The sequence below is a fragment of the Megascapheus bottae genome, chromosome 15 (assembly GCF_031878675.1).
Source record: "Megascapheus bottae isolate mThoBot1 chromosome 15, mThoBot2.hap1, whole genome shotgun sequence".
NCBI lineage: Eukaryota > Metazoa > Chordata > Mammalia > Rodentia > Geomyidae > Megascapheus > Megascapheus bottae.
The window spans coordinates 9,227,417-9,251,189 of record NC_143523.1 but is presented as its reverse complement, the minus strand read 5'-3'; the positions used below and the strand labels follow the sequence as shown (position 1 = coordinate 9,251,189).

General features: G+C 44.7%; 1 protein-coding gene across 2 annotated transcripts in view; it reads left to right on the top strand.

The window, feature by feature from the left end:
- Grk5 (G protein-coupled receptor kinase 5) overlaps positions 1-23,773 on the top strand; it is a 190,166-nt gene that overhangs the window by 105,690 nt on the left and 60,703 nt on the right. For both annotated transcript variants that reach the window (XM_090345760.1, XM_090345761.1), the window contains exon 3: positions 22,834-22,946. In XM_090345760.1, coding sequence (XP_090201886.1) covers positions 22,834-22,946 — 113 coding nt within the window. The remainder of the gene's footprint in view (positions 1-22,833; positions 22,947-23,773) is intronic.

The window sequence follows — 23,773 nt, the reverse complement described above, 5'->3', positions numbered from 1 at the left end:
ACCACACACTGTATTTACAGATTTTGTGGGCCAGGAATTCAAGCAGAGTAAACATAGATACTTTTTTCCCACTGAATATTTGTTTGAGCCCTCATTTGCGAGATGAAGACTGGGACTAATTCAGTAATTCAGATACATGTCTGACAGTTAATGTTTGCTTCCCCCTGCCTTCTGCCCCATAGTACTGAAGATTAAAGACTGGGCCTGTGCTTGCCAAGTAAGCACTCTATCACTTAAGACATACCCCTAGCCCTGATGATAGTTTTTGATAGATCCATAGTACCTCTCCAATTGGCCTCACCACTGGACCTCCCCACAACATGGTGGCCAGTTGTAAGAAAGCATTCCAAGAGATGTAGAAGTTATAATCTTTTTGTAACACAGCATTACAAGTCACAAAATGTTATATTCATTCTGTTGCATTGGTTAGAATAGTGACAGACTAGCATGGATAGCATGGCGATACCCTATTGTGAGAGGAGGAGGAGAAGGAGAAAAAGGAGCAGGAGGAAGAAAAAGAAGAAGAGAAGTAGCGGGGGTTGGGGAAGAAAACTTTTGTGTATATTTAAGCTAAATACAACATGCTAGTCTGTTCTATATACAGAGTGTTTATTGTAGCTAAACAATTAATAAACCTATTACTTTCAGAAGTGTGTGTATGATATGAAGAGCTCCTAAAGCTATTCTCTAGAAGACTCCTAGTACATAATATCATATTATCAACTGTGATCCTTATGTACACATTACCCTCTGGTCTTATCATCTATATAACTACAATTCTGTACCTTTTCACCTGTTATAACCCTACCCCAGCACTTGGTATAATAACTGGTCTCATTTTTTCTATATATTTGATTTCAAAAGTAGACACTTCTCAAAACCTAGATACACAAGGCCATATAGGATGAGGCTAAATGAAAGGACCTCCAGGATATGGAAACAAGAGCTATAGAATGTGTGACTGTTGTTCTTAATATACTATGTTATTTCTCATCTCTTTTGTTGTCCCTTGGTTATTCTCATATTGTTACAGTATCTTACCTTGTTATCTGGTATATTGTATATATGTTTATTTATTTGAAATAGGAAAGGAAAGGGGGAAAAACAAGAGAAGGGGCATGGGGGAGGGAAATGGGGCAAAAACATGAGAAGGGATATAAATGTTTGTGAAGCAATACACCTTCTATCTGGCGAATATAACTGTAACCCTTCTATTAATTACAATAAAAAAGGAAAAAAAGATAAAGTACACACTTCTGCAGTTCATATTGAGCTCATGGCACCCAGATATCAAACCTAAAGGAAAAAAATATTTCATATGTGAGTGAGACAATGCAGAGGTTATATGTATGCATTAGCATAGTATCAATTAGCACAGTATCTTTCAGGCAAGATCTACTTTGTTAAGGCTAAATAATGTTCCACTATATACACCACATATCTTTACATGTTTAGCTGCCAGTAGAACAGGTTATATCCATATCTTCACTGTTTTGAATAATACTCAGTGAACATAGGTATGCAGTCTTCATAATTTCCTTCAGTTTATACCCAGGAGAGAAAATGCTGGATCATAAGGTAGTTCTGTTCTCTAGTATGGGAAGTAGTGATAGATATACACCTATAGATGAAAGCTACAAAAGTCTGATAATTTTTAGAGATGTCTTAAGTCTAAAAGCTTTGAGAATCACAGAAAAGAGGAAAGAAAAGGATAATAAAGAAAAGGAAATCCTTATAAAATGCATTTCCTGAAAACTGAGGACCAACTAATGCTTTGTCATTACCCTTAATTCTGAGAAAAAGTAGAAACTTTTAACTCTAGAGAACTAATGGAGTCAGGTACTAAATCAGTGACAGTACTAGGCCTAGGAAACCTGATCTGAAGGCATTGGAAAAACGAGTCATTGCAAACAGTGACATCTGCTGATCAACAGGGACATTACAACCCAGCTCTATGAAACAAAAGATTAACAAATAAATGCTGGACTCAGACCAAAGAGCACCAAAAAGACATTTTGTTATGCATTGTGCTTTAGACTAAGTAGAGGCCAACTCAAAAACATATGAAAACAGTTCCTTTGCTTGTGAACCCTCTTCAACCCTTGGAAAGTTAATGGTCCACCAGGGAGCCAATATCAGAGAGTAGAATCAGAATCACTTTGGAACTTAAACAATAATTCCAAGTCTTTTCACTGAGTCTCTGATCCAAAATTTTAGATTTTAAAATGTTTTTCAGCTGGGCATGGTGGGTCACACCTGTAATCCTAGCTACTCAGGAGGCTGAGACCTGAGGATCAAGGTTCAAAGCCAGCCTGGACACAAAAAGGACCTGAAATTCTTATCTCTAATTAACCTCTAGAAAATGGGACGTGGGACTTGGCTCAAGGGTACGGTGGTAGCCTTGAGCTGAAGAGCTCAGGGATAGCGCCCAGGCCAAGGTGAAGCTCCATGACCCCCCCCCCAAAAAAATTTGTTTTTCAGAGCCGGGCACCAGTGGCTCACGCCTGTAATCCTAACTATTCAGGAGGCTGAGATCTGAGGATCATGATTCAAAGCCAGCCCAGGCACTGGAGTCTGTGAGACTCTTATCTCCAATTAACCGCCAGAAAACCAGAAGTGGCACTATAGCTCAAGTGGTAGGGCAGTAGCCTTGAGCTGAAGAGCTCGGAAAACAGTGCCAGACCCAGAGTTCAAGCCCCATAACTGACAAAAAAAAATGTTTTTCAGAGAACGTGTATGTGGTTCTCTATTTGGCTGAAATTTTTTTTGACATGGTAATGATAGTGATCAAGCTTTGAACTCTGATCTTTTCCCAATCTAGCCATATGTATTCTGATACTCTCTTATACTTTTTTTTTTGGTCAGTTGTGGAGCTTCAACTCTGGGCCTGGGCACTGTCCTGAGTAGCTAGGATTACAGGCGTGAGCCACTGGCATCTGGCTGTCATCTACTTTTAAAATACAATTTTTTTTTTGCCAGTCCTGGGCTTGAGCTCAGGGCCTGAGTACTGTCCTTGGGCTTTCTCAAGGCCAGAGCTCTACCACTTGAGCCACAGCACCACTTCTGGCTTTTTTCTATGTATGTGGGACTGAGGAATTGAACCTGGGTCTTCGTGCATGCCAGGCAAGCACTCTACCACTAGGCCAAACTCCCAGCCCTCTCATCTACTTTTAATTGTGTAGACAAGATTAAGTTGTAATGTTTACTACGTATTTATTGTAAGCATTTTCATCTGACAATATTTCTTAAACTCTGTGACTTCAAGTTGAGTATACTTTGTGACAATATCTGGGCCAGGATCTCTGCTGAGCATAAGTTCTGCCCCACAGGAACCATATTAGGACTGGAGGGCAGGGCTCTATACCACACCTGTGCCATTGCCCACCCCCTATGCTTCCATTGGTTGTTGCCATCTTCTTCCTGCTACTGTCAATGCCCAGGTTTTTTTTTTTTCTAAGCCTTGGATTTTAGAACCATATTCATAACTCATCAATAGGACCTCATCTCATTATTTTTGAGGCCCTATTGATTTCAGGGCTTGACAAGCTAGAGTCTGTCTATCCTCCTCATCTGTACCTGAACTGCACCTGAATTTCTGCTCCCAGCATTACCTAAATGCAACTTGAATAGGCCCTGGGCTCTTCTAGCTCCTTCTCTGTCACTGAATACTGTTTATGTCTTGGGATTATCAAGAGGGTCAAGCCTAGGAGGAAGGCTTTGCTTTACCAAATGTAGCTCTTCCAGCCTCTTTCCCTGCCATCAGCGGTGAGCAGTATGCTTCTTGACTTACCTACCTTTGCCCTGGGAATTAGATTTGGGCAAAATATGAGACCAAACCAGTCCAGGCAATGTCTACTCGAATGCCCTAGTCCTCTCAGGGAGGCTGGTCCATTACACTTAGAGAGGGATGTTCTGGTGGGACATATGCAAGCCTTAAGTGGTATCACAAATACTAGGATGGCCTGACTTTTCCTTGCAAAGGCCCTGCTGTTTTCTACCTTATGTTGTGTCCAGGGAGAAAAGGCTGCTTATGCAAGTTCCCAAGCAGCAATGAGAGTTTCTGGGCCGTGGGCAGTGTTTCTGGCAGGGGCAGTGGTCTGCTGTGGATGGCCAGCAGCTGTCTTCTTTTCTAGACAGTAAATGTAGCTGCTCAAGGGATTCTCCAAAGTTTAGAGACTTTAAATTTCTGTAGTCTCTTATATTTCTAAAATGAAGGAGATTCTAAAAGCAGAGGTTTGAGTTCATGCATTGAGTACCAATAGGAGTTCAGACGCAGATTCCAGCTCTAAGTGATGGCACAATGGGTATGACCAATAGGCTGGAAGGAATGCTGGGGGAGGCAGCTGGGGAGGTTGGGGGAGATTAGGAGATTCTGTCTTTTTTTTTTTTAAAAAGAGCTTCCTGTTCTCATATTTCCTCTGAGGAGGCTGCAGAACCTGGCCTTAACCCAAAGGAGAGTGTGGGAGTTTAGGTCCCTTTCTTAGATGAAGAGCCTGTCTTCTTCTTGATCTGTTCCTAGGCAAACTTGGGCTGGTGTTTGGTAGGTTGAGGCCACAGCCTGACTATGTAGGAAAGGCCTCTCTTGCAGTTCCACAGTGAAATACTTGTGGCTAAGTTAGAGGGAAATGAACTCTCTGCTTGCCCCCATCTCCCATTCTCTTATTCTCTTCCTCTGCTCTAGTCCAGGGCCCTGAGCTTTAGGTCATGCTCTGTTCCCAGGCCCCACAGGGGATGCTGGAAGCCTTCGGAATGAGTTCCTTCCTGCTGGAGAGAAGGCCTCTGAGTGTTTCTAGGCCACTGCTTCTCTGGTGACAAAACTGGTTTCCTCTTAAGGGAGGTACAAGTTGCTGCATTTCTCTCCTCCCTCTGGTTCCCAAGGACTAGTCTTTCTGAACCACAGAGGCTTCTGGGAAGCCCTCCTAGGCAGGTAAAGTCCGGCATCCTGGGGTATATTGTGGACTTTGGGACTCAAAAGACCTGCTTGATGCGAGGTACAGTGGCTCATGCCTGTATCCTAGTTGGAGGCTGAGATGTAAGGATCATTGTTCCAAGCCAGTGAAGGCAAGAAAGTCTGTGACATTCTTATCTCCAATGGACTACTGAAAAACCAGAAGTGGTGCTATGGTTCAGAGTGGTTGAGTACTAGCCTTTAAGCAAAAGAGCTCAGGGACAGTACCCAAGCCCTGGGTTCAAGCCCCACAAATGACAAAAACAAAATAAAACAACCCCCTCAACCTAAAACTTTACCTGAATTAGATCTTAGCCTTTCTGAGATATACTGATACTACACCCTATTCTTCTGTCTGGCAAGGTGGAACTGAGACACATGGCTTATGGTGGGTGACATTTGGGTGACATTTGTTAGCATGAATGTGCATGCACGTGTTCGCGCGCACACACACACACACACACACACATGCATCAGAATGTGGCTTTATCATGACTGAACCCATCCTCTTATTCAGCAATCACAATCATCTATTTGTCTATCCATCCATTCATCCCAAGAACATGCCATGCATGTGCCTTGTTCTCGGTACTAGGAGAGCAGCCATGAAAAAGACAGACCAGGACATCTCTCCAGCCGTAGGTTGAAGGTAGAGGAAAATTAAATTAGTCAAGCAGATTTTACAGGACATTTCTCTGAGGAGAGGTGAAGGAGCCCTGGTGAGGACCTCATAACAGGAACATAGAATTACAAGGTGGCCATGCCCTGAGGAAGTATAGGAAAGCTATTATAGCTTTCCTCACTCTGCACTCATGGGAGACCATGATGCTATGTGGACAAATAGTCAATATTTAGAAAAATAAATAAATGTCAGTTATTAGGAATCGTTTACTAGCTCTGTAACAATCTTGTGTTTAACTATGTAAATGAAGCCATAGCCTGGGGTCAAATACCTGACATCTGCCCCCTTGTGCGCGTTTACACCACAAAGCATTTCTGCCCTCGGTGAGCAAAGTCATTGCCCCTTGCTGTGCCCTTGGCGAATCCCAGGACACTTATGTCTGGGTGACCTGACATGGCCAGGAAAAGAGCTGCCTTGCACAACATTTGCATCCTGGGAAAACAGTGTGATTCCTGATGTGCTGCCGTAACTTCCTGGAACCAGGGTGTTTATTTTTATGTAATATGCCACAGAAACTGTTCTGTTGACTTCAGAATCTTCTAACATCTAAAATGAACCTCTTAATGAAATGTTTTCCCAATGTAGATATTGCAGAGGAAGAAGACTAAATAGTGCTGTACAGGAAGGAGAAATGTTTTGTTCTTCAGGTTACCATCTTGAAATTGAATGTGTGCTTTCTGAGATTTGGGGAACTTAATCCACCAGGGAGACAGCTGTGTACAAGTGCAGGCAAAAGCTTTTCAAGGAGCACGAGACCCTGGTAACCTACTACCACGTGGATTCCAGCTAAGGGAGGTCAGTGGATAACTGTTTGAAGCAATACCTTGGCCCCAACTCTGGTCAAAGGAGCACCCAGAACTGTCCAGATTTTGTTAAGAGACACAGCAGGTGAACATTTGGTACCAGTTCATCCATGTGGAGCAGCCTATGCTCCGATCCTCTTCTCAGTGACAAGAAAAGGTATAGACAAGAATGACCAGTGGCTGTTCCTTATAATCATAGTAGATAAGTGGTATTTACTGAGGACCTGCCACATGCCAGGCACTGGGCTGAGCATGTTGATTCATACCTCCAGGGTAGATCAAATTGGTATCATCTCTAGGGTAGGACCAAGAAAGTAAGTCTCTGAGGTGGTCATACCAGCTAGTACATGGTGTGTCAGGCAGTGAAGGTTCAGCTGCTATAACAAAGACTCACAATAATGTTAGTTTCAATAAGGAAAAAGTCTTTCTTCCTTAAGGAACAGTATGGGGCATGGCCTAGGGCTGTTATCTATACCCTATCTCTGTAGTCATTCAGTTCCCAGGGCTTTCTGGTTTTAGGATGTTGCTTTCATTGATGTAGTCCAAGATGGCCCTACTCTGTCTTCATTCTAGTCAGTAGGAAGGAAAAAGAGAAGTAGTCTATAGACATAATGTTTTATTACATAGATTAATATGTATCTATGACATACAAACCCTCAGCTTAATTTTAATTATGTTCTAAAATCTAAGTGCCAGTGATTATATATAGAGATTCCCTTCTTGAATACTTGTGTGTTAAGCATGACATTTGAAATATGATGTAAAAATCAATGTTAATAAATTCTTTAATAATTTTTTTAAATGGCATGCAGTGGCTTTATGTGCCCACCTCCTTACTGCGTATCACTGCAAAGTGCCAGGTCAGCTCTAGGGAAGAGTTCAGAGCCCAATGTGGCTCCTTGCCCAGGACAATGTGTGTTTTTGTTCGTTTGTTAATCTTCTAGGTCTGGCATGATGCAGGGCATGAAGTAGGTGTTCAGTTAGTCAGTCTTAAAGGTAGGGAGGTAGAAATTCAGCTAAAAATTGTTGAGCAAACCTTAGTTGCCAGAGTGAGTGGGCTGGAAACTCTGGGTCCAAAGGGATCATCTCTTCTGGGGTAGAGCCACACAACTGCTTGGATCCGGCCCATGGGGGCAAGGTGTCCTGTTGGCTTAACCTTAACTTTGAATGATGTGGGCTGTACTTCAGAATAGAGACTAAACTAGCTGCCTTTAGGAGGAACTGAATGCTCAGCCCAATATTGGCTGATAGTGCCATGCAATGTACATTTCTCCATTTCATTCTAACTGTACATGCGTCTGTCAGTTGCCCTAAGTCAGAACTCTTTCTTCAAGGAAAGGCCTCTGCCTCCCTCCTGTCCGAGGGCTAGCCACTTACTTTAGCTAACCCTAACTCATTTAATACAAAGTACAGGGACAGCCTGGCCTTCAGAACCCAAGCACTGTACGGACATCATGGAGGGCTTTCTGAAGTTCCACACTGAGTGTGAAATGCACAGACTTTTCTTGCCCATATTACGTATCCTGAGCAAAGATCCTCTCCAGGCAGGCAGGTACTGAGAAGGAAAAGCAAGAATGCACCAGAGGTTCCAGTCTGGAATTTTTCAATCATCTCAACATTGTTCTTGGCAGGAAGTAATTTAAAACAAACAGCCATTATGGATTACATTTGTAGACCAGTTAGAAATGGAGTTTCACCACAATTGTGTTCTTTAATCATCACAGTCATTTGTTTTTTTCCTTTTTCCCAGTAATCTGTCTTGTGCTAAGTCACTGGGAAGGATGCCTGTCAGGTTTTGCATCTCTTAAGTATGTGTCAACATCCCTGTTTCAAGCCTAATAGTCAGGAAAGAGAAGCCATGTGAGGAAAGAGAAGTAGTGTAACCAGGGAGCAAGCAGTACCCCAGGCTGCTCCGGCCTTTCTGGATAGACACAGTTACAAGATAGGTAAGACTACTGAAAAAAGAAAGAAGCAAAGAGAAGCACGTGTTTTGCGTTCAGCATGTGTCTATTCTGTGTTTGTATAGCTGAGAAAGCTTTAGTTTAAAATAAGTGGTATTTGGCAAGAAGTGGTGCTGCATGCAGACAAATTGATTGTGCTTTTACTTAGATAAAAATGAAAATGCATGAGGCATTTTTCTCTTTTTTTCGCCTGGTGATTAAAAGCAACTACAAGGCTCCATGCAGAGAAAGCTCTTGAAGATTTATGAGACACCTGTGTGGCATCCATCAGAGGCCCTCAGGCTGTCAGAGAAGCACCACTTGGTGGAGGGAAGGAGAAAGGAGTTTAAGAAGGCCTCCCTCCTGGTGAATCTCTTTAGGGGTCGCTGTGCCAGGTCTAGGTGGGACGCTTAAGTAAGAGTCCTCGAATTATAATAAAGATCTTACTTTGTCTTATTCTCTGTTCACCTCAGAGGCTCTCCACTTCCTTTCCACTTCGGCCCAGCTGAAGGAGAAATGTGGGAACTTACAGGTTAGAATGTGGTAATTGACTGTCTCCTCTTGTATCAGCCCTTCATGCATCCATTCATTCATCAAGTGTTACTGCTCATGGTTTTACCACTTTGTGCTGGATTCGGGGAACAAAGCAGTTTGCTCCAAGGTGGGCCAACATAGGGTCTCACATAGGAATGTGCTGTGAAATGCAATTCTAACACTATGTTAATGCCAAGCACTTACTCTAGACACTGAGAACTTTAAGCACCATCCCCTTCCCCTTAAAGGACTTTTTGGACCAAAAAAGTATACACATGAGTAGTAGTTTTATAGCTGCTACTGCTTTACTCAATTATATATTTATTGATGATCCCTAAGCGTCTAGATTGTCCCTGGCTCTGTACTGGAGAGATAGGGTAATTGTGGGGGAGAGAATTGACAGTGTAGCTGAGGAAGCAAAGATGACTTTCAGCAGCACATATTGCACAACACAGCACAAAAGTGACACAGCCACATGTATGGTGAGGCCTGCAGGGCTGAGAGTACAGGGCAGTGTCCTCAGATCCTGCTTTCTGTGAGGAAGACTAGAGAGGGTATTCAGAGTCATTTTCCCCCAGCCCTGACAGTGAGGGTTGTACCTAGCTGTTAGCCAGTACTCATGGCCACACTTTTCCAAGCCTCATTTCCTGAAGGCTAGAGGCCCTGAACTCCATGGGCAAAGCAGCCTGGCCTTGGAAACTGAATGGCCATCAAATACCTGTTTCATAGGTGCTTCCTCTCTCTCATGGCCAATTGTGGGCTCCCTCATCCTTACCTGTTGCTGCTGTGCATATTGAGAAGCTAAAAGTTGAGATTAGTTCTGCTATTGGCAGGAGATACATTCAAATTGCAGCACCACTCTTGCTAGCTCTGTGGCCTTGTTTTTGTGTCAGGGTCTGATTTGTAAGCATCTAAATATAGGCCGCTTTTGAGAGGCTAAGGTAGGAAGATCACAAGTTTGAGACCTGCCTGGATTACATAGTGAGTTTGGGCCAGTCTGACCCCTAGAACTAAAAAGAAAAATGTAGGCTGATGGTATTTCCTGCCTCTTAGGTAGGTGTAAGGGCTGCTTGAAGCCAGTATGTTGTTAGCCTAATAATAATAATAATAATAATAATAATAATAGCTGAATAATAATAATAACTGAAGCATCATCATATACTGCGTGGCAAAGTGGCCTACTGGCCTAAAACATGTCTCTTCTGAAAACTACCTATGCCAAACAATAAAAATTTTTGTTTAAAATCCCGACACCACAGAGTGGTCATTGTGATGCAGGCCATGACCCCTGTGCTAGATACACTGGCACCATATGCTTACTACTTGTAGGATCATGCCTAGTGGCTGAGTTCTTGTGCCTGTGAATGCACCTGCTCTTCCCTCTTTAACACTCCCAGTCCCTTGTGAGACCAAGGCTGGTTAAGCAAAGGCAGAAAGAGGCTTGATGAAGGTTGACGTAGTCTGACATTTAATCACCAAAGATCCAGATTGGTGTCCATCAGGCCAAATCCTTAGTGCTCAGTGTCTTAGGGACTATTGGGTGTGGTCTGGTGACTAGTTAGGGAAACGGGAGGCTGATCAGAGAGAAGAACCTAGGAATACCTAATAGTGATCTCCAAACACTTGCATCTCAAGAATGAGGACAAAAGAGTTGGAGGCAGGCCTCAGTTGGTAGAGTGCTAGCCAGTGAGACAAAGTGCCAAGTACCAAGTTTGAGTCCCAGTCTCAGACCTTTAAAAAGGCACAGAAAGGGTTATTTCAGTATAAACCTGGTCTCTTTCCATGGTGTTGAGAAAACACACTGGACATTGGAGGTGAATTGCTCCTGGAAGTGAATGGCTGAGCCCTGAATGGAAATCACATCAAGAGAGTTGGAGGCTGCTGGGGGCTGTGGACCCTGATGCGTCAGGATTAACAGGAAATGGTCATTGCTTCCACTTCCTAGGCATTTGCTTCTCAAGCTGCTCTTGGCTGCACAGCTGAGAGCCTCGTAAGACCCTGGATAGTAGCCCAGGAAAAAATGGGGCCACCTTGCCAAGCCTGAGATGTTCAGCCAGGTCTGTTCATGAAGTCTGCTATTTACATTGGGTCCCCCTTTCTGATTCTACCCTATGCTTTCTTAGTGCATAACTCCAGATGAAGCCAGTGCCAGACAAAGGTAGACTGGACCTCTAAGGCCCAAGAGCCCTGCCCTGTCTTCCTTCTTCTCCAGCAGGCAGAGTGGCAGAGTGTTGCTATGCAAGGGCCTGAAATGCTTGGATAGATGATGCCACTCCTGGGCTTTGCAGCAAACAGTGCTGTTCTGAGAGGGAGGCAGGGTCTCTTGGCATTCCAGGACTTTGGGACACGCTGCCTACCTTTGAGCTCAATTTTGCAGAGTTGGGAGGAAGGCAGCTAGGTGGGTTTAGAGATCCCAGAGATGGTACCTCTACTTGGGGCTCTAATGTCTCCATTTCCAGTAAGCCCACAACCTCCCTGCAGAGATATCAAAATAGGAAGCTGGGATGTATAAGTTTTAAAAGGGAAAAGCAAGGTGCCAGAAATTTAGACTAGTGGTAGTGTGCTTGCCTAGCATGCACAAAGACCTGAGTTTGATTCCTTGGGACCACATACACAGAAGAAGCCAGAATTGGTGCTATGTCTCAAATGGTAGAACACTAGCCTTGAGGAAAGCCCAAGGACAGTGCTCAAGCCCTGAGTTCAGTCCCTAGGACTGGCAAAAAAAAAAAAAAAAAGCAAGAACTAGAGGGAATAATGGTCTTGAGGTTATACAAGGTCAGAGGTGGAACTGGAGGAAAGCTCAGCCCTCCACTGTTGGAAAGCAGTGAGCCAATCTGGGGCCTGGGACTTGATGTGCTTTGCATATTTCGGACACCCAGAGCACAACAATCCTATATGGGGGTGGCTTTGATGCTCTTGGATGGAGCAGCTCATGAGGAGCTGGATAAGGATGGATGCTCACGAGGAACAGCTGTTTGTCATGCAGGACTTCCAAAGATCCATGTCTCCGGAAGATTTTACCATGAGAGGGGCCATGAAGTAAGAATGTGGGGCCTGGGAGTTGGAAGTGTGTACTCTTCCCCCATCACACTAATGTGTTGCTTCTTTTATTTAATCATTCATTTGTCCCAGGTGCTTGTTCCAGGTATTGAAAACAAAATGGTGAACTGTACCTTACTGACTAGGGTTGCTGCCATCCATTTGGTTATGACATAGGCATGGCAATGTTTGAAAACTGCAGAAAAATTTCTGAAAAATTTCTGCAGATATTCTGAGGGGAAATAAAAGATGTAGAAAGAATGCCTGTGTAAGTGTGTGGTGTTCCAGAATGGATGCACACAGGGAATGAGCAAAGGCAGCAGTCAGTACCAACCTAGGCTGTCCTGGCTTGCTGTGCAGTAGGCCCCATGCTGCATCATCAAGCCCTGCAGGGGCAAACTCAAGAGTTCCAGGCACCACCCATTCCCCAGTCCCTGCACAGAAGGGGGATGTCTGGCCGTTACAGTCCTTTGCTTTCCAGGCTCTTCAGTGATTTTGCACTTGTGCTTTTAGAATAGTTGTTTTCCCTCATTTGTAAAAACTTCAACATCTACAGAAATAGAAGCGAGCACAGGTCACGCATCGGTGTGTTTCCTCTTTGCCCGACATTTTAGAGCACCAACATGCTGGTGCATAGGTGAGGTTTAGAGTTGTAGACCAAGGGGGTTCCAGACAGAGGAGAGCACCTTTAGCTCAGATCCTCTTAGTTAGAAGCAGCAAGTAGGAGAGCCAGGCCTGGCACCTGAATCCAGACACTGTCTACAACTCGCCCTAGTATGCCAGGCCCATCCCAGCTGTTGCTTGCACTATATGCAGACCCACTTACTGTGTGTCCTGGCTGTCTTTCCATCTACCCACTCCATCTTCCATTTATCTACCCAATTCTTCATCCCATTCCAACGGCAGAGAATACCTAAGATCTTGGCCTTTCTGATCTTTAAGAATGAAGGTGAGGTCACTGTAAGACTCAGGCTCTGTTACTGTAGAGGTCCTTGAAGTAAAGGCATATGCCCTCTGCCTCAGCCCTTCTTGAGAGTGAAGTTGGAAGCTACCTGAGGAGCATCTGAGAATTTCAAGGCAGAGATTTGGACTCTCATCATAGAGGCTGCTTCACAGGGCTCCCCACCAGCATTCTCAACCCACCCTCCTTTTCCTTCTGCAAACCAGACAGCCACTTTATTCTCCCCCATTCCCTCTCCCTCCCCTGCTTGAATCTGTCTGGCAGCCCAGGCTCAAAACACCCAGCAACTCAGTGGTTTTGACATGTGGCTTGTCCAGGTGCCACTACCCTTGTAAGACTTTTATATTATTGATGTTGCAAAGACATGGAACAAGCACAAAAGGTTAGTAAAACTAGCAACTGGAATGAGGGGGACAAGAAGCCCAGGAACACAGGACTTGGTTTGGGTGTGTTAGAGTAATGTGCCATGTGTCATTTTTATTCATATAAAAACATCATTCTTGAGGTAATCAGAACCCACTCAGCTGTTGCTAACCAAATACCAAATGTTTCCTTTTCCTCTCCTGTTCCTTCCAAGGGACAGACCGTGAGGAATCGCCTTCATCCATGGTGCTATCATGCCTTTCACACGTCAGAGCTTTTTTTCCCTCTGAGCAAGTACTTGATTGTTTTTTTCCAGCTTTGGTAGAAATTTTTAAGAGGTTTATTTCAGATCACTTTGTCTGTTTATTGTTTGAGACTGGAATATGGCTGAGTGGAAATTCGTGGCCTCCAATCCAATCTCGTCACGTTTTCTACATTGCCTTCTCCAACAACCTGGCACTTCAGGGAAACAAAGTTAAATAAAACAAATGAAATAAGCTCCCAGTTGGTAGAGAGATGGCCCCCTCACCCTCTGCACTGCATTTACCATAAACATGTGGTTTCATTTCCAAGGGCTCCGGTGTTAGCATTTCCATTTCCTCAGGAAGCCACATTTCGTTCTTGCGCTTATTTCTGAAATGGAACGTACATTTTCCTTGGCTCAAGTTCAAGGAGTGCCTGGGGCAACAATGAAAACAATCCCAGTCAGGCTTCAGTCATGGTCACCCTCCCCACGACGCCATCATGGCTGCTCCTTGCTCCCCTCCAGAAGGACTGATGCCAACTCTTAGAGTAGAGATGAGAGGACTGGGCCAGCTCAGGTTTTGTGGCCATGCAAGGGGGCCTTGCTGTCCTGTCTGCCTGTGTTCTGGCCCTCCACTGGAGAGATCTGGTTGCCCTCCAAGTGTCCACATACCACAGACTCTTAATTAAGAAAGTATGTTCTCATTTCATGTCACTGGAGAAGAATGAAAACAATGACAGCATTTATTTATCTTCACTATCAATATCATTCCTGTTTCTAAGTCTACTGGGGGTTATAAGTCTTGAAGGAATTGCCTGGGTTGTGAGATTTTAACCTCAGGCTTGTGCTGTTGGGACACATATGGCTTCTCTGGGGGGTAGGGGTGGGGTGCGCAGTACAAGGCAGAGCTGGCCTTAGAACCCTGCCTGGCCCTCCCAGAACTCAAGAACCCAACAGCAGCTCATGGAGAGTAACAGTGCTGGCTTCTGCAGTGCTGATGGTCAGTCGAGTTCTATTTTGCCACCTATATCTTGTTGTTTTCCTGAATCTTTAGAGAAGCAAAAGCCATCATTTCTGAAATCTGGTAGAGGGCATATGATCTGTCTATGAGGACCAAAAGGGTGGGTGCTAGGACTGGGCTCATTGCTCACCTGTGATGCTGGCAATCCTGGCGGCAGCAGGCTACCTCTGATTGCCAATTTGCTGCACAGGCAGCAGGTAAAGGGACTTGCCCAGGATTGCTTACCCATGGGTGGCACCATTACCATGGGAGCCAGCCATGTTGCATGGGAGTATTCTGTGCACTGTGTGATGTCTACCTCAATCTCTGGCCTCTGCCACTCAATCTCTGGGTAAACCACAGAGGTTTGTAGACATTGCCAACAGTGCCCCCCCACTGGGGGCCTCTGAGCTAGAGAATAGAGGAAGGCTCAGACCTCAGGGTGAGCCAGCTCTGAGCATCCTTGCCCCAATGTAGCAGCTTTGCCTGCCTCTGGGTTACAGGCAGGGTGTGGAGCACTTTGGTGTTTGTGATATGTTGTTCTCATCAGTTGTGAATACCTTCTGGAATATCCATGATAAGGACCCAGCTTCCTGGAAGAGCAGAGAGTAAGAGTTTCTTGTGAGTATTAAAGGAGCTTGCTGTTGAGCTGTACAGCTGAGCAGAGTGCTTGCTTATAGGTTTTTATTTGGAGTCTTTCAAAATACTCTTCAAAGCAGAAAGGTTTATTAGTCCAAATATACATATATACACATATATATATATACATATATAAACACAGGCACACTGTGTGCATGTGTACTTTTTTGTGTGTCAGTCATAGAGCTTGAACTCTGGGCCTGGATGCTATCCCTGTGCTCTTCAACTCAAGGCTACCACCCTACCACTTAAGCCATAGCGCCACTTCCGGTTTTCTAGTGGTTACATGGAGCTAAGAGTCTCAGGGTCTTTAGTGGTCTTTAGTGTCTGGGCTGGCTTTGAACCTTGATTCTCAGATCTCAGCCTCCTGAGTAGCTAGGGTTACAGGTGTGAGCCACTACGCCCGGCTTAGCCCATATATTTTTGTTGTTGTTGAAAGTGACTGAAACCTAAATCAAATTGGCTTAAGGATAAAAGGAAATGTGTTGGTGTTTGTATCTTAAAAGTCTAGGGATAGTCTCGTGGCCTCAGGTATAGCTGAATCCAGGCCTTAGATCTCATCCAAACACTGCCCCTCTACTTTCCGTAGTTTGTTGTTATTGTTGTTGTTTTTGGTCATGGGGCTTGAACTCTGGACCTGGGTGCTGTCCCTGAGCTCTTCAGCTCAAGGCTAGCACTCTACCACTTTGAGCCACAATGCCACTTCCTGCTTTCTATAGCTTTGAGTTCATTCTTTGATAGATTCTCTCCATGTAACAGAGGATAGGCGTGGCAACTCCGTGTACATGGTCCTCCATTTAAAGACCTCAGAGAGAGCAGAATGGCTTTCCTTAGCATGTCAATAAAAGAGCAAAGATAATATCAGCTTGATGAGGTCCTCTAAACTCTTGGGGTTGGTCTCCCATAAAGAATGTCTATAGATAGGAAGGAGTAGCTTTCTCTTGAGAGCCACCAAACAGCTGTACCGTGTGTGCCCAGTACAGTCTATGCACTGTTACTGGTCTATGCTCAGTACAAAAGTACTTTGAGATTCAGACATTTCATGTGATTGTGGACCCAGGAATGTAAGCAGGTTGTAGAGCGGGCCAGTGTTATTAGGCTGACATAGAACATTGCAAGTGATGACAATTTTATGTCACTGCTATTAGTCCATGACCGGTTGAAAAATTCAAAGCTGGCCTTTCCCCATAAGTAGTTGGGAAAGCACTGCTCTAACTAGGGAGTGTGTCAAAACATAGACCCCTGCCAGTAAAACTTGGATTTTGTGGGTCTGAAATGGACCCAAGAATCTGTATTTCCAACCTGCTCCCAGTAGTGATCATGTGAGCATACTTGGAACAACATTGGTGTCCCCATCCTCCCCTCTCTCCTTCCATTCTGCCCTCCCTCTATCTCTCCTCACTTCTCTCCATCTTCCCCTTTTCTGCCAGAGTTTGAACTCAGAGCCTCCTATATGCTCAATTTACTAGCTCAGTTGACACTCTTCCACTCGAGCCATACCTCCAGTTCTACTTTCTGCTGGTTATTTTGGTGATGGAGCCTTGTAGACTTTTCTACCTGGGCTGGCTTTGAATTTTAGTCCTCCAGATCTCAGCATCCTGAGTAGCTAGGATTATAGGCCTCAGCCATAACACTGCTGGATGCTTGAGAACACTCAAGAAGTGTTCTAGGATTTTTGTATTTATGGTTTTAAAAAGATGCCCAGAGAATTCTGAGCATAACTTCATTTTTTCGCCTTTCGTTAGTTTTACTGAAATTTTAATAGTTTCCAACAATGAAATTCACCATTTTAAGGATGCAAGTGATTTTTAATGACTATAGCCCCATGCAATCATCATAATCATGAATAGACATTCTCATCACTCAAAATAGTCGATCACAGTAGACTCTATTTGAGTCTACCGAGTGGAGTCTACTGTGTGCAGACTGATGTATAATTCTCTGACTTGAAAAATGTTTTTGAGATGCATCCATGCCGTGTATTGGTAATTCGCGGCTTTGTATTGGTGAAGGTACTGCCATTTGGTTTTCTATTCACCCAATGATAGACATTTGCATTCCACAGGGGTCAAGAGGCTTAGAAGAGTTTAGATTCAACCTATAATGGGCTTGGGTCTTCTGACTTCAATCCTCCCTTCTGCTGCTATTGTCCTATGATGAAATGATCTAGATGGCAACACTCGGCCCCTCCTCCCTGATTCTTTCAAGTAGCCAGGGACTCCCCATCCCCAGGAAGGAGCTGGCTGAATCAGAGAAGTGTGGCTGTATTACATGGTACAGAAGCCCATTGTTCAGGGAGTGGGAACAGTGGGGATCAGTATGTGGGCCAAGCGAGGTCCTTCACTTGGTTTTATAAATAAAGTTTTATTAGACATAATCCCACCCATAGACAATTGCTGGGGAGGCTTGCACTAATCTGCACTATTGAATTGCTATGGTATAGACCATACCATCTTCACAGGCATTCATTTACCAACCTTGCATTAGAACCAGGGAGGGAGATACCAGTTTGAGAACCCTCACTAGAGCTGGACAGAATCTTCATTTGGAATCTTGGTTAAAATTGAACTCTGAGTTTACTTGGGAATCTAGATTGAGTTCTTTTTTTTTTCTTTTTTTTTTTTTTTTTTTTTGCCAGTCCTGGGCTTGAGCTCAGGGCCTGAGCACTGTCCTTGGACTTTCTCAAGGCTAGAGCTCTACCACTTGAGCCTCAGCCCCACTTCCGGCTTTTTTCTATGTATGTGGTACCAAGGAATCGAACCCGGGTCTTCATGCATGCTAGGCAAGCACTTTAACCACTAGGCCAAACTCCCAGCCTGACTGAGTTCTTTTTTGTTGGTGGTGGTGATTGTAGGGCCTAGGCACCGTTCCTGAGCCTCTTTGTGCTCAAGGCTAGTGCTCTCCCACTTGAGCCTCAGTGCCACTTGGAGTGAAGAGTCTCACAGGGACTTTTCTTCCTAGGCAGGCTTTGAACTGTGATCCTCAGATCTCAGCTAGAATTGTAGGTATGAGCCACTAGCATCCGACTAAACTGAGTATTAAGTCATCTTTCTACCTTTGCAAAGCTGTTATCAAGGAGGTCCCCAGGTTGCAAAAGGAACTTTGGAAGCTGTTTCCTCTGATTCTTATTGTATAGATGAAGACATAGCCTACAGAGGGAAGTGGCTTGTTGCTCACAGTTACATAGACACCAGGCAGCAGAGGTGAGATCGCCCCTCCCCAGCATTCTTCTACTGTGCTGTTCTTAGCAATGGGCCTGAGGTAGACATGAAGTCTGTGACCCATCAAGAGAACAGACTCACTATTGCTGGGAAGATTGACTTGTGGTGCCCTCTTGGGTGATAGCTTGGCAAGTGTCATGCTACCTGAGAAAGGTAAAGAAGAGAATGTTTTGCTCTGTGTTGCATGTGTGTGCATGGGCCTGTGTGCTTGTATGTTTTTATAGCTAGAAGCTCCCACACCTTCACAGACCAACCCTGAATTAGTCATAGACCCAACCCTGAATTCAAGAAGTGACTTTAAAATTAAAAGAACCTGGCCTAGTGGCAGAGTGCTTACCTAGCACGCACGAAGCCCTGGGTTTGATTCCTTTGGAGCACATACACAGAAAAAGCCAGAAGTGGTGCTGTGGCCAAGTAGTAGAGCACTAGCCTTGAGAAAGCCCAAGGACAGTGCCCAGGCTCTGAGTTCATGCCCCAGGACTGGCAAAAAAAAAATTAAGGAACCTTCTTGTATTAAAAAGCAAGAGACTAGCCAGGTGCTAGTGGTTCACATCTGTAATCCTAGCTACTCAGGAAGCTAAGATCTAAGGATCGCAGTTCGAAGCCATCCTGGACAGGAAAGTCCATGAGACTCTTATTTCCAATTAACCAGCAGAAAACTGAAAGTGGCGTTGTGGCTCAAAGTGGTCGAGTGATAGCCTTGAGCAAAAGAGCTCAGAGACAGCATCCGGGGCCTGAGTTCAAACCCATGACCACCACCACCACAACCAACAACAACAACAACAACAAAAAGCAAGAGACTTTGGGAGATAATTTGATGAGTAAGTGAAGGATTCACACAGAGTTAGGATGATCTGGTGATTTGTAGATACTTTTGAGGCAGGGAGAAAAACATCAAAGAGGCATATGGCCCAAAGCAGGATTTCTTTGTATTATAAGAATCTGTGTGTGTGTGTGTGTGTGTGTGTGTGTGTGTGTGTGTGTGTGTGTGTGTGTACGGGGGAGGGAGGAGGGTGGAGGCTAGAGTATACCTATGTATAAATCCTCCTAGGTTCTTCCATCTGGGAAGGTAGATTTGCAGCCTTGTCTCAGCACTTGTCCTCAGTGGTCTTAACAGGTCTTAAGTGCCAAGTGTGTGTGGAGGGGGATGGATTGTGGTGGGCATCTTACAACTTGGATATCAGCTGAGAAGGATCAGAGCTTCTACCCTAACATGCCTCCAGCTTCAGTGTCACCTGACTTTGTTGAAGCCCCTCAATCTCAAGTTGTCTCTCACCATATCCAGAACTTCCCCCAGTCGCCTTAATCCTCCCCAAATTCATATTCTTTTTTCATACGGTTTCTTTTCCATTTCTAAAGAAAATGCAAACCTGGCCTTTTGCTCTTGCGGTTGTTTTGGGTGCTTTATTGAAGGCTAAAAGCAATGGTTACTTGCTTTATTTTTCCTTCCTTGGTACCCCACAAACGGCTTTCTTGTCCTGGATCCTCTGTACAGCTAGGAGAGGCAAGGAACAGAGGTGCCAACAGCTTGTGTCAGAATTGCATAGTGTTTACTGTGAGTTTATATCAGCCTTGTTTCCATACTGACAGCAAGTGCCATATGGAGAGGAAGAAATCCTGTCAGATGAACTCTTAAAGAATCACACTATGGTACATGAAATCTCACAATTGCTTTTGGAAATGTTAAGAGGTTACCTTGCACAAATCACACAAGAGGGATTGTGCTGTCTTCCATAATTGAATGAAACTGAAGTCTGACACAAGGTTATATGCTTTGGTTCTGTGTTGATGCTAAAAGCTCTCTGATTGGGGAAGGCTTGTTTTCCTCCCCTGGGATGTCAGGCTGAGTGGGAGGCAGCAAGCAAGTGGGCTGTATAGCAGGCCTCATGCTAACAGGTACAGGCAGCAGACCTGTCACAGACCACAGAGACCAGAGTCCCTCCTGGGCTGGCAATAACACTCCTCTAACTTGACATTTCATAACTGTCACTCAGGATCTTGTCTGCTCACCCACACACACTCCTGCTGCCCTCTCCAGCCGTGTAGCCTGCCTCCTTGCACCTTTAGAAGCTGGCACACACTGAGGCTAAACGCTTGTTGGTTTACCTATTGTGAACCATCTGTGCCTGGAGAGGTGGAGCTTGTGCCCCGCTGAAGAGCAGAGTTAAGGTGAGAGGCCACTGCTAGTCTAGCCTCCAATGCCCTTGGGAAGGGGCAAGTGAAGGAAGATTTGGCAGGACCTCATCAGGGTGGATCAAAGTATCCACTTAAAAGAAAGTGGCATTTTTGAGTGATTTCTATGTAAGATGCTTAGAGTTATTGAAATTATATAAAAGAAGTTCCTGCTACGGTCAGTTTGCCCATGAAAGAACTGTGTGTGTCTGTCTACTCAATGGCCTCATGGTTCCTAAAGACAGGCATCAATATCACTGCAGAAGCAGCATCCTTGTCAAGTAGACAGACGTCTAGGCCCAGAGCTGCATTCTTGGGCCCCTGGCTACTCAGCTCTTTCCCAGTGCAACATCATTCTCCAAGGATTCCTGCTGCCTTCAAGGACACATCCTGACCTAATCTGTGGTCTTTGTCAACCAGAGATGGGCAAGTATCTTTCTAGGAAGCTTTAGCAAAAGGCCTCTAAGAATTTTGGGACTGGCTTGGAGTCATAAACCTTGGCCTCATTTTTTCCCACCAAGTAAGAAACTCCCTGAACATATCATTGTAGTGAGAAGACAGAGACCTCCAGTTAGCTATGACTGAGTCATAAGCCCACCTTTACCTTCTTCGTATGACTGGATGGCCAAAGCTCTGATTGGCTGAGTCACATGCCCATCTCTAAAAACTCTCACTCTGAGCCACAACTCAGTTCCCTCCAAATCCAGATCACTTGGTCTAGATATGTTCAGACTTGCCCTGAAAGAAGGGAGATGGAACAGACCAAAGATACCCACATTCAGGATGAGAATGGGTAGTCTACTATGCATTTCTCAGGCACAGGCTCTGATCTGAATACTTTCTTTGTGTTATCTTATTCAGTCTTCACAGGCAAGTACTAGTACCCAGCTGATAGATAAGAAAATATATAGGACCAAGTGTCAGTTTCTCCAGATCACACTGGCAGTGAGTTTGGGGGGCTAGATTTGAATCTTGATCCTTTACACAGCTATCATAAAGTGTTCCCTCCCTGCAAGTAATAGCTCTTTCCATCCTGTAGATACTTTCTGGAACCCAAAAGTAAAAGTGAGTGAGTTGGATGTTTGTCTCATACACCAGAAGAAACCCTATCTGGGGGATGTTTTCCCTGCTCCTGTTTGTCTGGCAAGGATAGAACCCATGTCACTTTCCTCCAGCTCTCACATTTTTACAAGCAGCTACAAAATGGAAGGCCTGTTGTTCTGAGCTCAGGAGGGTCTGAGTCAGTGTCTCAGTACTTTGAGCATCTTTCTGGCTGGAGAAAACATCATGCAGAGGCTGCATCCTCTTTCAATTGTAGGAAAATCCAGAAAGGGCCCTTGTCCCAATCCAAACATGTGCTTTTGGTTTTTAGAGAAGAAACTGAGGCTCAGAGAATATGAGCTATTTGAAGTAACAAAGAAACTCAAGGCTGGCAATTTTTCTATGGCCTTGGAGCTGGGACTTCTTTTCTCTGAAGAACTTGGCTTCCTGAGTGGCTGAGGGCAAGTCACTCACTTCCTGTCTCTGTGCATGTAACTCCTTGGCAGGGTTTTCATAATGCAAATCATCCGAAGAGTAGGCTTTGCTCCAATTGGGTAAAAATGAATCTTTAAAAACAAAAACAAAAACCAACAATACTGTATCCACTAGGATGCTTTGAATTATAAGTAATTTAATTTTTCCAAACTGCTCTAAACAAAGGGAATGTGTTGTTTCATAAGTAAATTTTTCAGATGTGGTTTGGGCTTCAGGCATGGTTTGATCCAGAGATCTTGACATCAGTCTGCTTTTTGTCATTCTTCCCACTTTGACCTCTCCTGGTGGTCATCCTTACAGCAGCTTTCCCTGTAGCAGAAGAGCCTTGCTGCAAACTCAAGTCATATACCCATGCTGGCCTCCAGAAGAAGAGAGCTTTTCTGCCCACGCTGATTGGCCTAGGTCATGTGTTGGCTATTAGCCCAGCTGCCAGAATCAGGAAATGTGTTGTGCTGATTGGCCAACCAGAGGCTAGAGCTACACTCCCCAGAACCACTGGCACCTTGTTACAGACATGTTGGCATTGGAAAGGCAGAGTGCGTAGGGAAAAGATGCTGGGTGGTGACTGGTGCCATCCTCAGCAGCATTGGCCTTGTCTTTCTGGTCTGCAGAGCCTGTGAGATGCATAAGGACCTCAAGAATTCACTATTAGTTTGCTCCATGCAGCCAGGACTCGACCAAGTGTTGGGTGAGCTGTGAACCTGCCTGGCCCACTCTTGGTCTCACCACACCCCTCTTATCTTGTTTCCAGACAGAGATTACTGCAGTTTATGCGACAAGCAGCCAATTGGGAGGCTGCTTTTCCGGCAGTTCTGCGAAACCAAGCCTGGGTTGGAGTGCTACATTCAATTCCTGGACTCAGTGGTAAGTTCCTGCCCCTGGGGAGATCAGCCCTGGGTCTTCTGTGATCAGAAATTTTGTCCAAAGAAAAGCAAGGTGGACTTCTTGGCTTAGAAAATGAAAGAAGAACCTGGGAAGTTTCTTGACACACAAAGGAAACTCTTGAATTCTATAGCCCATTTGATAAAACCCTAACCTATCCAGTTGCTGGTGGCTCATGCCTGTAATCCTAGCCACTCAGGAGTCTGAGATCTGTAGATCCCCATTAAAGTCATTGTGGGCAGGAAAGTCTGTGACACTCTTCTCTTCAGTTGACCACCAAAATGCTATAATTGAAGCTGTGGCTCAAATAGCTTTGCACAAACAATTAAGGGATAGCACTGAGGCTCTGAGTTCAAGATCCAGTATAGGCAAGCATGTGTATATACATGCGCTTGAACTCTGATCCCTGAGCTCTTCAGCTCAAGGCTACCACCCTACTCCTGAGCCAGAGCCCCACTTCCTGTTTTCTAGTGATTAGCTGGAGATAAGCATCTCATAAGAGTCTCTCTTTATTTAGTGCCAGGTTGGCTTTGAACCACTATCTCAGCCTCCTGAGTAGCTAAGATTATAGGCATGAGCCACCTCATCTGGCTGTGCTGTTATTCTTTTGCTTAACAAATACCTTGATCTGTACAAGATTTTAGAACTGGATGTGGAAGTACTCATCTTTCTCAGGCCTTATCCAGGAAGGAACAGCCCCACACCTGGCCAAGTACCCTTTTTAAGTTTCCATCTGTGAAAGGAGAGCAACGGGTAGGGAGGCAAGCCAGCTGTGAAAAAAAATGGGGTCATCTGCCCTTCATGAGCAG